Source organism: Symphalangus syndactylus, chromosome X (assembly GCF_028878055.3).
Source record: "Symphalangus syndactylus isolate Jambi chromosome X, NHGRI_mSymSyn1-v2.1_pri, whole genome shotgun sequence".
NCBI lineage: Eukaryota > Metazoa > Chordata > Mammalia > Primates > Hylobatidae > Symphalangus > Symphalangus syndactylus.
Genome location: NC_072447.2, coordinates 105,385,917 through 105,403,472, shown reverse-complemented (window position 1 = coordinate 105,403,472; position 17,556 = coordinate 105,385,917). Strand labels below are relative to the sequence as shown.

General features: G+C 41.0%; 1 protein-coding gene and 1 pseudogene across 5 annotated transcripts in view; one reads left to right on the top strand and one right to left on the bottom strand.

The window, feature by feature from the left end:
* XKRX (XK related X-linked) overlaps nt 1–13,932 on the top strand; it is a 36,612-nt gene extending 22,680 nt beyond the window's left edge. For all 5 annotated transcript variants that reach the window (XM_063635094.1, XM_063635093.1, XM_063635092.1 and 2 more), the window contains 2 exons: nt 3,995–4,263; nt 12,293–13,932. In XM_063635094.1, coding sequence (XP_063491164.1) covers nt 3,995–4,263; nt 12,293–13,038 — 1,015 coding nt within the window. In that variant the 3' untranslated portion in view covers nt 13,039–13,932. The remainder of the gene's footprint in view (nt 1–3,994; nt 4,264–12,292) is intronic.
* On the bottom strand, nt 13,813–16,694 carry LOC129476437 (ribosome biogenesis protein NSA2 homolog; annotated as a pseudogene).
* Between the last annotated feature and the right edge of the window lie 862 nt (nt 16,695–17,556).

Sequence of the window (17,556 nt, the reverse complement as noted above, 5' to 3'; positions counted from 1 at the left end):
AAGTTTCTTTACCCTGAGCTGCTTGGGCTGGTGCTACTGCCATTTTCAAATTTTCCAGAGTAATTTGACACCTGAAAAATATTTTAAACCATCTGTGGTAATCTGGTACCCCAACCCAATATAGTTCAGTTCTCTGTCAGTTTATCAGTTTCCTGTTTATCTCTTTGTATATTTCTGCAATAAAGATACGAAGTTGGGAGGGGGGCAAAGGAAGACAGTTCATCTCTCTATGTGGATGCAGTAGCACAATTTAGTAGTATCAAGTATTTCCATTCAAATTGCCTTGAAGTGGAAAGAATGCACTTAATCCTAGGGAGATAGGCACCTGTGTCAACAGTCTCATCTGGATGCTATGGGGTTTTCAAGGTAGAGAGATGTTGCAAAACTTTTGAGTTCAGGAGTAAGGAATGGACCAAGTTTGTCTTGATTGCAAGAGAGGCAGACAACTGCAGTCAGCCGAGGAATATGGGTCAGAGTGTTGCAATGGGAAGATGCCTCATCATTAGACAACTAAAAACAGTCTGTGAAACTGATTAAGGATGGAACTCACTCCTTTATAAAATTTCATATCTGTACGTATGTATAATTTTTATTTGTCACTTATACCTCAATAAAGCCAGAAAAAAATTTTATCAATAGATTTTTAAGTAAGGAGGAATCAATTAGGCGCTATCAGAGAGAATATGGGATATCAACAGAAACAGTGGCCTGAAATTCAGGATATTTGGAGTCTAGTCTTCCCTCTGTCATTGACTGGTTGTGTGTTCTTGGTAAAATCTCTGAAGATGCCTTCACAGGAAGGCATATAGAGTTCCCTCATCTGTAAAGCAAATGGGTTAGTCTAAATCGTGGGTCTCAAACTCAAACACTTGCAGGGATCAGGCAGGTATCATAAATGAATGAAGCAGGCCTAGTATAAGAAAAAACAGTAGCCTTGTGTGAGACGATAAATGAAAACAAAGTCTCAGAGAAATACTGAGGAGTAGTGAGTACCATGGTAATCTGAAATCTTCATGACCTGCCTGAAGGAGGTAGCCCCTCTAGAGCCCTGGCCCATTGTTTCCATGTTGGAATTCAGACCCAGTATTGCCAGATCCACTAACTTTTCAGGAGATGCTCCAAAGACAGGATTTTTATATGAAATGTCATGATTTTAAAATTTCACAGCTGACTAAAACAACAACAACAACAACACAGGATGGACCAAAACATATCTATTAGTCAGATATAACTCAGCTGGCCTATATGCATCTTTGGACTGGGTGATCTAAAGGTCCTTTATGGCTCTAAATCTTTGAAGTTAAGCTGTAAAAGGAAGACCTCATCTTGACCTTGAAACCAAGAAATTTAAAGTTGTCACTAGAGGAGCAAATAAACCATTCATCCCTCCCTTTTCAAATACAATATATTGAGTTAACCAATCGAAAACTCTCAAGATACAAATTTCGGAAAGTACCCAGCTGCACCCTTCCCTCTTTTTGACTTCCTTTGTTTGCTTTGTGAACCCTCTGTGTGGAGTGTTGAGTACTGTTTTTCATTTTTGTTGTTTAGCTTCCACTAGAAATGATTGGGAAGCATTTATAACCTCAGGCAGCTAAGCCCACAGCAGAGAAAAGATAATTAAAAACTCATAAATTATACTCTGGATTCGCTTATTTTCAAGGCCAATTACTTGTTAGATAGGTAGGAACTTGATTAGTGTTATCAGGCACATGAAGGTGCTTGTAGAGTCTGGGTGCCTTACATGAAATGCAAGCATACTTCTGAAATGAAAATGTACTCTAATTTACTGAAGCTTATAGATGGGCAAACACTCTTACTTAAACCAGAAAATAGCCCTGAGAATAGAAACGGAACATTTATGTAAATGTAAACGGAACATTTCATGCCACCACCTTCTCCAATACTGTTCTCCAATTTAGCAATAGTACTGATGGGTTGGGGTTAAAATCTAAAATTTTTCCTTGAAAATGCGCTTATGCAGAACAAGAATAGGAAAAAAGTGTTGCTTTTTTTTCTCTGTTCTTTCTTTGCATCTTTTTCTTTCCCAGGTCTTAGAGTTTGTCCCTAGAAGGTGAAAATTTCAAACTACATGCTTCAGAGTGGTACACATGCATCAGTCTTAGGGTGATCTATGGAGACTGGCAGCCAGCATATGTTCCAAATTTTCCTATCAGGAGCTAAAGGCTAGAGAGCATATCAACCTCTGGGCTTGTCTTTGGTCTACTTTTCTGTTAAATTTCATTGCTGTTATTATTATCCTCTCCTCCCATAATTGCTTACCCTGTATTATTTTCTTCCTTCTTATTCTTTCATTTACTCAGCAAATATTTCTCAAATACCTACTAAGTGATAAGAGCTGTAAACAAGATAAATACAACCCTTGACCTCAGTCTCTTGGGCAAGATGTCTTAATGTCCACTAGAAATGTTCTTACTAGTCATAAGTAGTCCACCGTTTTTATTCATTCAAGGTGAGTGGGGAAGTGGTAACTCAGGTGTTCCAGAACAAGATGTTCTAGTTGCTTCTCTTCCACTTACCACATCAGAACTGCTACAGATTTCTGATTTGTATGGGGGAGGTGGGAGGGGCATAGCAGGAAATGTCATCTTACCCTTATTCCAAGGATGATAGGCTTTCATAAGGATGTTTTTCTCTTTGTAAAGAAAGAATCCAGTTTAAAAGGCTTTTGTCCACAAACAGGTCAAGAGGCACAAAAAGTAACTATTACAGTGATCTTTCGAGGGCCTAGGTATGTAGTTCATTCAGGTTTGAGTTGTCGTCTTTTAAGTACTTTTGTTGCTTTCATGGCTTCCTGTGTATATGAGAGATTTTTTTTTCTCTGATCTGTCCCAAGACTTTTTGGCTGAGATATGGTTGTGAGCCCTTTCTTGAAAAAGCAGAATCTGGCCAGGCACGGTGGCTCACGCCTATAATCTCAGCACTTTGGGAGGCTGAGGCAGGTGTATCACCTGAGGTCAGGAGTTCAAGACCAGCCTGGCCAACATGGTGAAAACCCGTCTCTACTAAAAAAAAAACAAAAAACAAAAAACAAAAACAGCCGGACGTGGTGGCACATGCCTGTAATCCCAGCTACTCAGGAGGCTGAGGCAGGAGAATCACTTGAACCTGGGAGGCGGAGTTTACAGTGAGCCAAGATCGCCCCACTGCACTCCAGCCCGGGTGACAGAGCAAGACTCTGTCTCAAAAAAAAAAAAAAAAAAGAAAAAGAAAAAGCAGAATCTAAAACTTTGGTTATGGAGCTGAATGCTTTGAGTGAGGAATGCTTTACCTCACGAATTTGAGGTAAGAAAACAGGGCCTTTTGGAACCTTCATTATTCTGCTAGGAAAACAGTATTGACTTAATACCTTTGTGTTCAAGGCACTTTTCTACCTGCCACAGGCCTATTCTTAAAAAGACAAAACAATTCCTCAAGTCCTCAAACAAGTACTTCTGAAATGGTGTTCTTAGGTCAGTCGATGACTGAACAAAAAAGGATTTAGATCCATGTGACTTGTAGAAGGCACGATCCACCCTTTGACTTATGAGAAATGATCAGAACAGAAGAGAGAAAAAGACAAAAAGTAGTGCAGGCTGGCCATGGTGTCTCACCCGTGTGATCCCAGCACTTTAGGATCCCAGCACTTTGGGTCAAGGCAGTAGGATTGCTTGAGCCCAGGAGTTTGAGACCAGTCTGGGCAACATGTCTAGATCTCCTCTCTACACAAATTAAAAATAGCTGGCATGGTGGCATGCGCCTGTAGTCCTAGCTACTCAGAAGGCTGAGGTGGGAGGATCATTTGAGCCTAGGAGGTCAAGGCTGCAATGAATTATGATTGTGCCACTGCACTCCAGCCGGGGTGACGGAGTAAGACCTTGTCTCAAAAATAAAATAAAGTAGCACAACCTCCCCAAGTTATTTTTTTCCCTCATTACAACCTCCCTTCCCAGGACAGCTTTAGTTAAGTTTGCATGATGCTTTACTTCTGCAGATGTTTGGAGGCCATGATTAAGTACCTCACACTGTGGAAGAAAGAGGAGCAGGAGGAGCCCTATGTCAGCCTCACCCGAAAGAAGATGCTAATAGATGGCGAGGAGGTGCTGATAGAATGGGAGGTGGGCCACTCCATCCGGACCCTGGCTATGCACCGCAATGCCTACAAACGTATGTCACAGATCCAAGCCTTCCTGGGCTCAGTGCCCCAGCTGACCTATCAGCTCTATGTGAGCCTGATCTCTGCAGAGGTCCCCCTGGGTAGAGGTGAGTGGGGTCAGGAGAGGGGAGGGCTCCAGTTAAATCAAGGGTCTTAGAAGTCTAGACCCAAGCTGTCTAGTATACTGGCCACTAGCTTCATGTGGCTATTTAACTTAAAATCAAATAAAATTAAAAACTTGCTCATTAATACTAGCTACATTTCAAGTTCTCAGCAGCTGTGTGTTGCTAGCAACTACTGTATTGGATGGCACAGGTATAAACATTTCCATCATCACAGAAAGTTCTATTGGACAGCACTGGGAGATAGTTAAAGAACTTGTGGAGTGAGACATCTCAAGCCTGCCAGATTTCTTAAACAGGTAAGCTGTTTAGACTAAAAATGTCACAGATAAACCTCCTCTGGGCCCAGAAGAAGCTAGTAATACCAGCAGTCAGTAGGATATTTTCCCTTGCCCAAAATGTTTAAATTATGCTGTTGTTTTGTTTGTTTAAGGATGGCAGTCTTTAATAAGAGGTTCCCAAATAGTACTGATCGTCAGAATCACGTGATGAGCTTCTTTTTGAAATTACATTCACTCCCCAGACTTGAATCAATCTTAATATGTATTTCTAAAAGGTGCCCCAGTTGATTTTGATCAGCCACATTTGGGAACCAATGATTTAATCATTTCTGCTAATGCCAGTGGAGAGAAAGAAAAGGAGCGTGGGCCGGGCACGGTGGCTCAAGCCTGTAATCCCAGCACTTTGGGAGGCCGAGGCGGGCGGATCACAAGGTCAGGGGATCGAGACCATCCTGGCTAACATGGTGAAAACACGTCTCTACTAAAAATACAAAAAAAATTAGCCGGGCGTGGTGGCGGGCGCCTGTAGTCCCAGCTACTTGGGAGGCTGAGGCAGGAGAATGGCGTGAACCTGGGAGGCGGAGCTTGCAGTGAGCCGAGATCGCGCCACTGCACTCCAGCCTGGGCGACAGAGCAAGACTCTGTCCCGCCCCCCACCCCCGCCCAAAAAAAAAAGGCGTGGGGTTAATACTAATGAGAGTCAGGCCTGGACCAAGTTCTGACCTTCACTGTGATCTTTGGAGGAAGTTACAAAGCAATCACTGACCTAATTTCCCACTTGTAAAAGAGGGATCCTGAAATGAGTAAGACCTCTAGCAGAGGATGAAATGTGAGTCAGTGTTTTCAAAGTTGAGATAAATTGTTGTTAATGAATTTTAACAGCCTGAGATTTGCTTCATCTGCTTGGGCAGGCGCTGGTATAGGTGTGGGTACAGGTTTGGACCATTTCCTATTAGGTTCTAACCCTGTTTGGCAAAGTCCCATGTCTCAAATAAGGTAAGGAGAAAATTTGCCCTCTTTTGTCTTTTTTCCCCACTAAGAATTATTCTTGAAGTTCTATTGGTCTTGAAGCTTTTCACATATATACATAGTAGTTTGAGGAGAAAACTCTTTGGAAATGATGATGCTTTTCCTTTAAATCATCTAATAAAAATAGGTGTACATTACGGCTGGGCATGGTGGCTCACGCCTGTAATCCTAGCACTTTGGGAGGCCAAGGCAGGCGGATCACTTGAAGTTGGGAGTTCAAAACCAGCCTGGCCAACATGGTGAAACCCCGTCTCTACTAAAAATACAAAAAAAATCAAGGGTGGGCATGGTGGCTGATGCCTGTAATCCCAGCACTTTGGGAAGCCGAGGCAGGTAGATCACCTGAGGTCAGGAGGTTGAGACCAGCCTGGCCTGGTGAAACCCTGTCTCTACTAAAAATACAAAAATTAGCTGGGCATGGTGGTGGATGCTTATAATCCCAGCTACTTGGGAGGCTGATGCATGAGAATCACTTGAACCTGGAAGCCGAGATCTCACTGTTGCACTCCAGCCTGGGCAACAGAGCGAGACTCTGTTTCAAAAAAAAAAAAAATTCAGCCAGGCGTGGTGGTGGGTGCCTGTAATCCCAGCTATTTGGGAGGCTGAAGCAGGAGAATTGCTTGAACCTGGGAGGTGGAGGTTGCAGTGAGCCGAGACTGCACCACTGCACTCCAGCCTGGGCAACAGAGGGAGACTCCCATCTCATAAATAAATAAATAAATAAATAACAAAAGTAATACATGCGCAAACTGATATATAAGTAATTGTATTTGCACAGAAAATTTCTGGAAACTATGCAAGAAACTACCTCTGCAGAGTGGGAATGAAAAGTCAGCAGTCTTACTTTTTTAAATTCTTCTGTATGGTTTGAAAATTTTTTTCGTGGTCATGCATTACTAGTTTTGGTCTTTATCTTTTTTTAATTACAAAAGTCAGACATAATTATAGTAAAAATTAAAAACCATACAGAATAGATATAAAATAGGAAACGTAATCTCACTCCCCAAAGATAACCTCTGTTAATCATCCAGTATATATCCTTCTGGACTTATTTTTACTATGTAAACATAAACATACATACAATATATATTGTACATGTTTTTGCCCCAAAATGGACTGTATGAAACATTCTGTCAACAAAGTCTTTTTCAAAAGTACAGTATGCCAGTATGTCTTTTCTCAAGTTATTTATATATACATGTATAACAATAATAAGCATATAATATAGATTTCCTTTATATGAATTAGACTATTTTTATTCTCCTAATTTTCTATTGATAGGATTCTATTGATTGTCTCAAAAAAGAAAAAGAAAAGGTAGCACAACCTCCCCAAGTTATTTTTTCCCCTCATTACAACCTCCCTTCTCAGGACAGCTTTAGTTAAGTTCCCATGATGCTTTACTTCTGCAGATGTTTGGAGGCCATGATTAAGGACCTCACACTGTGGAAGGAAGAGGGGCAGCAGGAGCCCTATGTCAGCCTCACAAATTTTAATTTTTCACAAAAAAGTTGTTTTCTAATTGCAAATTATGCCACAGTAAACATCTTTATAAATGCCTGTGTACATGAATGAGACCTTGTAGGATAAATTTATAGCAGTAGAATTGCTGGGTGGAAGGATATGTATGTTTAAAATTTTATTGATATTGCCAAATAACTCTCCCAAAAAGATATATGAATTTATACTCTCACCAACAGTATACAAATGTGCCTGTTTCTGTTTCTTCATATCTTAAACTCAATATTCTTTATTTTTATAATTATAAAATAATTGGCTTTTAAAATAATTGGCTTTCTTTGGTTATGAATGAAGCTGAGCATCTTTTTGTGTTTGGTCATTGTGTGTTCTGTGAATTGCTTGTTTATATATTTTACTCGCTTTTTCTAGTGGGTTGTCTTTTTCATATTAATTTTTAGGAGCTATTTACTTGTTATTAATCCTTTCTCTCCTGTGAATGAGTATGTATGCATATATTTGTATAATTTTTTGCTTGTACATACACACGTTTTAAATATGTATATACATGTCATACGTGTAATATGTGTGTGATATATTTAATATCCACAATACACTTTGTAGTATCTTCTGGCATTCTGAAATATTACATTTTTATGTATTCAAATTCTTTATTGCTTTTAGATTTTGTGCCTTTCTTACAAAGGCCTATCACATCTCTCATCTGGTAGAACAATTTTCCCCAATCTTTTAAGTAGATTAATTTTCAGGATAATTTTTTAATTTATCCTACAAAAAACAAAGCAAAATAATAACAGCAAAAGAAAAAAACATTTCATTGAGATTCTGATTGAGATTTGCATCAAATTACTTAGGTTATTTTGGGAGAATTTACATCTTTATAGGATTGATGGATTTCATATTGAGATTTATTCTCTCCATTTTATTAAATATTTAAAAATGTATCTCAGTAAAATTGTGTAGTTTTCTTCAGTAAAGTTGTATGGTTTTCTTGCTATGAGACTTACATTTTTATAAGGCTTACTTTCAGGTGTTCTATCAGTTTTAAAATGACCTGATTTTCTAAGTACCAGGATAGTATCCAGGTAAAGTAAACCCACCTACCATACTTTTGGAAATAGGGGGATGATGAAGATGACAAAGAATAGGAAGAAAGAGGAGGAGGGGGAGGAGGAGACAAAGGACAAGAAAGAAGGGAAGAAGGAAGAAGAAGAAAGAAGAACACAGCTAAAAGAATTTACTAGGTTCTAGGCATTTCTCTAAGCCCTTTACATGTAAATGTTTATTTAATCTTTACCACAACCCTATGAGATAATTATTATTCTCATTTTACAGACAAAGAAACAGAAGCACTGGGAGTTTAAGTATATTCCCCCAAGGTACCGTAAGCAAAGATTGGATTGGAATTCAGGGTGTTTGCCTCCAGAGCCTGTGTATTTTGTTCTCTTATGGCATGAGTCTATTTGTAGGGACACAGATTGAAAATGTTTTGACATTTATTGGAAGCATCAGGTTTTTTTCCTTCTGTTACACTACTAATCAGTAAATGAGTTCTAATGTAAGGGAAAGCATCGCCACACAGCTGGATGTATGCCCTAACATTCCCAGTTACATAAGGTGCATCAGCTCTTGAGGATGGGACTGAGAATGATTGAGAAAGACAAGAGTCACCACTTCGAGAGTCTCCAATTCCAGTCTCTGAGATTCCAACACTCTGCTTAAAACTGAAGAACTCAGAGCTGTGCTTCCTTTTGGGTTTACATGGGGGAAATCTTAACTTTTCTTCCATGAAAAGTAAAAGATTAAGTTGACATCTCTATGGCCACCTTTTCCCTAGATCAAGTGTTTTAATAGGAACAGAAAGCTCCAGCTTTTCTTTTGGATGAGTATTCCTCAGCCCTCCCACTTCTCTTGAGAGCACTGGATTTTTCTTAGTAATCAGCATCCTTTGACATAAAGGAAGAAAAGGAAAGGGCCACCTGTGTCATCTATAGTTGAGGCTTAGGTAGGTTAGGAAGCATCCTGGCTCTTTAGGGCCACTACTCTAACATATGGTTCCATGGATGTCATGGGTGAGGCAACACGGTTTTGAAATTTTTGAACCACTCTGCTGCAAACTCAGAGATTCCTAACATATGGGGGTAATGAATTGACATTGCTGATGACAAATATAAGCAACTCTTGAGTATCTCAGTGAATTGAGAACTGAGGTACATAGATATTCAGTGACTTCCAAAAGTTCCCATACACCTGAACCAAGGATTTCTTTTTCTTTCTTTCTCTTTCTTTCTTTCTTTCTCTTTCTTTCTTTCTTTCTTTCTTTTTTTTTTTTTTTTTTTTTGAGACGGAGTCTCGCTCTGCCGCCCAGGCTGGAGTGCAGTGGCGCGATCTCGGCTCACTGCAAGCTCCGCCTCCCGGGTTCACGCCATTCTCCTGCCTCAGCCTCTCCGAGTAGCTGGGACTACAGGCGCCCGCCACCACGCCCGGCTAATTTTTTGTATTTTTTTAGTAGAGACGGAGTTTCACCGTGGTCTCGATCTCCTGACCTCGTGATCCGCCCGCCTCGGCCTCCCAAAGTGCTGGGATTACAAGCATGAGCCACCGCGCCCGGCCCTCTTTCTTTCTCTTTCTTTCTTTCTTTCTTTCTTTCTTTCTTTCTTTCTTTCTTTCTTTCTTTCTTTCTTTCTTTCTCTTTCTTTCTTTCTTTTCTTTCTCTCCCTTTCTTTCTTTTTCCTTTTCTTTTTCTTTCTTTTCTTTCTTTCTTTCTCTCTCTCTCTTTGTCTCTTCCTCCCTTTCTCCCTTTCTCTCTTTCTCCCTTTCTTTCTTCCCTTCCTCCTTACAGGCATGTGCCACCACACCCAGCTAATTTTTGTATTTTTAGTAGAGACCAGGTTTCACCATGTTGGTCAGGCTGGTCTTGAACTCCTGATCTCAGGTGATCCACCCACCTCAGCCCCCCAGAGTGCTTAGGATTACAGGTGTGAGCCACCGTGTGCACGGCTGGAACCAAGGATTTCTAATTAGTTTTATTTTTTATTTTTTTTTCTTTTTGAGAAGGAGTCTCACTCTGTCACCCAGGCTAGAGTGCAGTGGGGCAGTCTCAACTCACTGCAACCTCTGCCTCCTGGGTTCAAGTGATTCTCCTGCCTCAGCCTCCTGAGCAGCTGGGATTACAGGCATGCCATCATGCCTGGCTAATTTTTTTTTTCTTTTTGAGACAGAGTCTCACTCTGTTGCCTAGGCTGGATCGCAGTGGTGCAATCTTGGCCCACTATAACCTCTGCCTCCCAGGTTCAAGCAATTCTCCTGCCTCAGCATCCCAGGTAGCTGGGATTACATGTGCACACCACCACGCCTGACTAATATTTGTATTTTTAGCGGAGATGAGGTTTCATCATGTTGGCCAGGCTGGTCTCGAACTCCTGACCTCAGGTGATCCATCCGCCTTGGCCTCCCAATGTGCTGGGATTACAGGCATGAGTCACCGTGCCCAGCCTAATTAGGTATTTTATGCACCTCTCTAATCTCAGAAGTCTTCATTAATTCCACAAACATTTATTGAGCACCTGCTATGTTCCAGGTAATATGTTAGGCTCTGGGAATACAGCAGTGAACAAAATAGACATGGTCCCTCCTGCCTTCATGGAATTTTCAGTACACATTTTGACACATCACTGAAGTTAAGTGTTCTAGAAACACACAAACAATGTTAGTTCCTTGAAGAAGATATACATCAAAGAGGGGACTTCTATTAGCAAGGGTGTTCTTTATGAGTTTCCTAAGACTGGATTTTTTCAGATAGAGTTCTTTCTGCCTTATTCAATGTTTGCTCCGAAGCCTGCTTCATCAGCAAAGTCTGCCTGATACCTTTATATGTACTCTTCTCACGTTAGTGACTTCTCAATGTTCTAAGACCCATGCTTTTTAAGGAAGTTTATTTTGTATATTTATATGATTATTAAAGTGTTACAGTATATGTTCATCATGAGAAATTTAGAAAATAGAGAAATGTAGAGAAAAAGATTTCTAAAACTGATATAAGACTATCACACACAAAAGATATTTTGGTTCATTTTTTCAATTTTTTGTGCATCTATTTTGTTTTATTGTATATATTCAAGGTGTACAATGTGATGTTTTGATGTATGTACACATTGTGAAATGATTACCACAACTAAACTAATTAACACATTCATCACCTCACATAGTTACCATTTTTGTACGTGTGTGTGTGTGTGTGTGTGGTAAAACTTAAGATCTACTCTCTTTAAAAATTTCAAGTACACAATACATTATTGTCAACTATAGTCATCATGTTGTACATTAGAGCTCTGAAACTTATTTATCTTATAACTCTAAGTTTGTGGCCTTTGATCAAAATCCTTCCATTTCCCTAAATCCCCATCCCCTGGTAACCACCCATTCTACTCTGTTTCTAGGTGTTCAACTTTTTTAGATTCTACATATAAGTAAGACAATGCAGTATTTTTCTTTATGTGTCTAGCTCATTTCACTTAGCATAATGTCCTCTAGGTTCATCTGTGTTGTCACAGATGGCAGGGTTTCCTTAATTTTATGGTTGAATAATATTCACACACACACACACACACACACACACACACACACCAGATTTTCTTTATCCATTCATCTGTCAACAGATACTGAGTTTGTTTCCATATCTTGGCTATTGAGAATAATACTACAATGAGCATGGGAGTGCAGATATCTCTTTGAGATACTGATTTCCTTTAGGTATACACCCAGCAGTGGGATTATTTGATCGTATGGCCGTTCTGTTTTTAATTTTTTTTGGAGAACCTCCATGCTGTTTTCCATAATGGCTGTATCAATTTATGTTCCCACAAACAGTGTACAAGGGTCCTTTTTCTCACATCCCCACCAACACTTATTTTTTTTTTAATAATAGCCATTCTAACAGGTGTGAGGTGATATCTCATTGTGGCTTTGGTTTGCATTTTTGTGATGATTAGTGATGTTGATCACCTTTTCATATACCTGTTGGCCGTTTTTATGCCGCCTTTGAAGAAAGTCTATTCAAATGCATGCTATTTGTTTACATAGCTGTGATCATATTTGATTTGCTCTTAACTGGAGCTCTCAAGTCTCACCTGTCATCTCTCTGGACCTCTGGGTTGTAAGTACAGCCTTCATTACCAACATTGACTGATTGCCTGTTTTTGTTTTTGTTTTTGTTTTTTTAACAGTTGTGCTAATGGTATTTTCCTTGGTATCTGTCACCTATGGGGCCACCCTTTGCAATATGTTGGCTATCCAGATCAAGTACGATGACTACAAGATTCGCCTTGGGCCACTAGAAGTCCTCTGCATCACCATCTGGCGGACACTGGAGATCACTTCCCGCCTCCTGATTCTGGTGCTCTTCTCAGCCACTTTGAAATTGAAGGCTGTGCCCTTCCTAGTGCTCAACTTCCTGATCATCCTCTTTGAGCCCTGGATTAAGTTCTGGAGGAGTGGTGCCCAGATGCCCAATAACATTGAGAAAAATTTCAGCCGGGTCGGCACTCTGGTGGTCCTGATTTCAGTCACCATCCTCTATGCTGGCATCAACTTCTCTTGCTGGTCAGCTTTGCAGTTGAGGTTGGCAGACAGAGATCTTGTCGACAAAGGGCAGAACTGGGGACATATGGGCCTGCACTATAGTGTGAGGTTGGTAGAGAATGTGATCATGGTCTTGGTTTTTAAGTTCTTTGGAGTGAAAGTGTTACTGAATTACTGTCATTCCTTGATTGCCTTGCAGCTCATTATTGCTTATCTGATTTCCATTGGCTTCATGCTCCTTTTCTTCCAGTACTTGCATCCATTGCGCTCACTCTTTACCCATAATGTAGTAGACTACCTCCACTGTGTCTGCTGCCACCAGCACCCTCGGACCAGGGTTGAGAACTCAGAGCCACCCTTTGAGACTGAAGCAAGGCAAAGTGTTGTCTGATTCTATTTTTGGGGTATTTTAGAATGAGTTGGGAGTTGCCAAGAGTAACCATGAAATTGAAGGAAAGGATGAGGCTCATGGGTGAGATACCCATCAGTACATTTTCTTAACTTTTCTGTTAAGCCTATCAGAAGAAAGAGCAACTCCCAAATAGGTTTTATTTTCTTAAGAGTTACCACTATGTTTGGAAACAGCAAGTACCCACTATATAGTTGAAAGGGTCAGAAATACCATTCACACCCTTCTTACCCAGGTCAATTGGAATAACTTGCCTTCAAACACTTTAGGCTCTCTAAAGTGACCTTCTAGCTCTGCTCATTTGCTTGATGCATTTCTGAGCTTTCCTGGGCTGAGCTGAAGGCTCTAGAATCCCACTAGAATGTATCCTGACTGATCAGAGGATATGACAGCTTACCAGCTAAGAGTACCTCCCAGAAAACAGTCTGACTAATGTGGAACCTGCAACTGTCAGTGTGGCTGGGGTCTTTTTAATTCCAGTGAGAAGCTCTGGCTGAGAAGAAAATCACCACTATTAAAAAAGCTGCTCCCCAAACAGATTAGCTCTCTATTAGGATTTTACTAGTGGCCATTCAGCAAGGACCTCTCTTTACAGTGGCACTTCATAGGCACACTCTGAGGAGAAAGTGCAGAGTAGAATTCCTTCAGGCCGTAAGCCAAAATGACTCTTTTTCTCAGGGACCTGCATGGGCCTCCAGCTTGTCTATTGGAATTGCTGAGTGAAGCCTCTCACTTAGTGCCTCATTAGCAGAGATTTTCTCCAACCCAGCTTTTCTGGGTTCTTGGTGTTTTACTACTTGATGTGGACCTCAGAGAAGCTGAACTGTAATTGAAAATGTTTCCGATGTGTGGAAGAAATGAAGACTACTTCGTGTCTGCTGTTGTCCTGAGTATTTCATTCGTGTGTGTGTGTGTGTGTGTGTGTGTGTGTGTGTGTGTGTGTGTAGGGGAGAGAGAAAGTAATAATGGCTGAGACATCACCTTCATGTTGTTTGGGATTGGGATGGGTGACTAACACTCCAAGGTAGAGTGAAGGCAGAGGAGGGAAACAAGATCACATTAAATCATCAGTACTGGTTTCTGCCTACAGGAGTTTACCTTTTTTTTTTTTTTTCTTTTTTGAGATGGAGTCTCGCTCTGTTTTCTAGGCTGGAGTGCAGTGGTATGATCTTGGCTCACTGCAGCCTCTGCCTCCTGGGTTCAAGCAGTTCTCCTGCCTCAGCCTCCCGAGTAGCTGGGATTACAGGCGCCCACCACCATGCCTGGCTAATTTTTGTATCTTTAGTAGAGATGGGGTTTTGCCATGTTGGCCAGGCTGGTCTCGAACTCCTGACCTCAAGTGATCCACCCGCCTCGGTCTCCCAAAGCACTGGGATTACAGACATGAGCCACCTCACCCGGCCAGGATTTTACTTTATAACAAGGAACATATGTTTATCAACCCTCTGTTCGTTCCTATACCCCCAGTGGATGAATGCATGTCTCCTTTTCTCCTATATCTCAATGTTTACATCTCATATCAGTTGGGTATTTTCATAGGAATGTCAGCCAGCTACCTCTGAGGTAGCCAAGGGATTGAAGTTACTATGGCCACTGCCTATTGGGACCAAATATCCCAGCATTTACCTAACTAATGCTTGCCCCTCACAGACCAGGAAAATTAAAAGAACTCCTAGTAATGTGTACCAGTCATGGCCACCACAACACTTCAGGAAATTGTGAAAAATCTGACCTAGGGCTTCCCGTCCTCATCCAATTTTACTCTTGGTAGCATGCTGAGAATTTCTTTCCTCTCCTCTTATCCAATGTCAAGACATTATGTAGAGGGAGCTCTCTCTTCTAAGTAGCAGGGCTGTTAACGAAAGTATCTTATTTCTTGGCATGGCTAGCATGGTTTTCCCTTCATCAGCCACTGTTTGGGACTAAAAGGATTATATACTTAATTTGGGAGAGACGGTATGGACTTGCTTTGGAACAGTGGAGAGCTCCTTTCTTCAACTCCAACTCCCTCATTCCATTTTTCATGATGGAGAGACTTAGGTTATTGTCATATAAAGCTCACCTGCTGTCTTCTAACTATGTTATTCAAGGTGAGCTTGAAAGAACTAATCTATCAGACCTCCAGAAGAACACATTACTTCTTTGGAATTCAAGCAAGAATTTCTCCCCAATAGTCACTGTACCCTCAAGTAAAATCAAGAGCACCATGGAACAATAATTTGGTCCATAAAAGCCATGTGAATCAGCTACTTAAGGAGTGGGTGCTATGGAAACATATAGACACATACTGATCTAAGCAAGTCAATTCGAGATAAAATGATGCTACACAGGGCAAAAAGTGTGCCTCAGTACTGGACCAGGCAAAATTTTCCTTCCGTATATCCTCCCCAGCTTCCTCAGTGACTTAACATCCTGGGAATGCAGAGAGTTTAGGGGTGTGGAGCAGCTTCTGACCTGAAAAACCTGCTGCTCTCACCCAAGGAGAAAAGACTCTAGTGATACATTATGTAAATGAACTCTTAGAACCTCCTACAGATGGTGGCCTTTTGGTTCTGTAAAAATCCTCCAGATACACAGAGAAGATGGAATTGTGAAATATGGTAGTGGGGCAGGGAACATACTCCCTTCCATTTGCAAGCACTTTTAAAATTGACTACTCTGTTTTTACTTTCTGAAATCTTTTGTTAACCATTTTAATGTTTGCAATTTAATAAATAAATCTCTTGATGATTGCAAACATGTAAGGCTGTTTGGTGGTATTCAGAAACATCACAGTAATGGCAGTTTTTTCAATTGGTTTGTAGTCCTCAATAATTATATATTAAATTGCTGTCAAACCAGTAAGACTGCATTTATGCATCCATCATTTTCAGGATTGTTGGTAACCTGGGCATATTTTCCCCAAATAACTTTGCCTCGTTGCGTCACAAGTCCCAGTTTGCTCACATTTACCTCGATGACAGTACCTTTGGTAATAACACCCAAAGTTGTATACAGTGGGGATGAGGGATTCTTCTTTACACCAAGTATTGGTAGGCAAAAGGTGGCTTTCGGTTCAGGATGTGTTACGTGGGCTTTCTTGAAACGCAAGCCCACTGGCCTGATGAGTCTTTTATATTTAGGTGGTTTTCTTGTAAAGCCATCTCCAACAAAGCAGACTTTAGTAACCATCCTCTTTCATGCCTTCTTCTTTCTCTTTCCTGTTCGAATAACTTTTAATACTTTTGTTTCTCCTTGGGCACATACTTGAGGCAGAGGGACTTCCCATTTTCCCACCTTCTCTTTTTGTTTCTGTTTAATCATATTGGAAAGTACTGTAGATCGAGATTGTCCCTCTCTGTCCAGCAGATAGGCAGGTACTGATCCCTGTGGAGTCTTTTCATTATTCTTTTGTTTGGTGTTTCTCTTTTCATGCATCTTGATAATCTTTTTCGTTTGTATTTTGTCAGCATGGCGCGGTTTATGGTAAAGCTTAGCCTTCAGACCATCATTTTCTTTGCCTTCTTTGAACGTTCGTGAGCCTCTCAACTTTCCTTCTTTCTCTTTTTCTCATGGTAATCCAAACGATATCCATAGCGTTTACAGTGTAATTCAATATATTCGTTCTGTGGCATGGTGAAGGCCGCAGAGCCGCCAGTAGCAGCTTCTGGGGTGCGAAAATGCTCTCAATTTTCAGGTCTCAGAGACCCACGAGCCGAGGCCGCGCAGTCCTCTCTGAAATCTTTTTTTTTTTTTTTTTTTAAGATGGAATTTTGCTCTTGTTGCCCAGGCTGGAGTGCAGTGGCGTGATCTTGGCTCACCGCAACCTCCACCCCCGAGTTCAAGTGATTCTCCTGCCTTAGCCTCCCAAGTAGCTGGGATTACAGGCATGTGCCACCATGCCTGGCTAATTTTGTATTTTTAGTAGAGACGGGGTTTCTCCATGTTGGTCAGGCTGGTCTTGAACTCCCGACCTCAGGTGATCTGCCTGCCTCGGCCTCCCAAAGTGCTGGGATTACAGGCATGAGCCACCACGCCTGGCCTACTCTCTGAAATCTTAAAGCAACATAGGGTACATGTGTAGGGACAAGTCTTGCTGAGTGGAGAGGAGGCAGAGACAGGGCCAGCAAATGGTTTCTGGAAAAGGCAGACAGAACTATGAAGTTTGGGGAAAAGAAGTAGGCCATTGTAACAACAGCTATTCTCATATTATTGGAAATTTGGTAGGCTAAGTATGGGCAAATTTGCGTGTTAGGAAAAGAAATAAACTAATAGTTTTCAATTTCATTTGCTCCACAAGAACTTTAAAGACTATGGGCATAGGACTGTGAGGCACTGTGGGAGAACTAAATAATAGCTTATATTTATGAACACTTACTATATGCCTGGCACGGTACTAGGTGTTTTATATGCTTTTTTTTTTTTTTTGAGATGGAGTCTTGCTCTGTCACCCAGGCTGGAGTGCAGTGGTGCGATCTCGGCTCACTGCAACATCCGCCTTGTGGGCTCAAGTGATTCTCC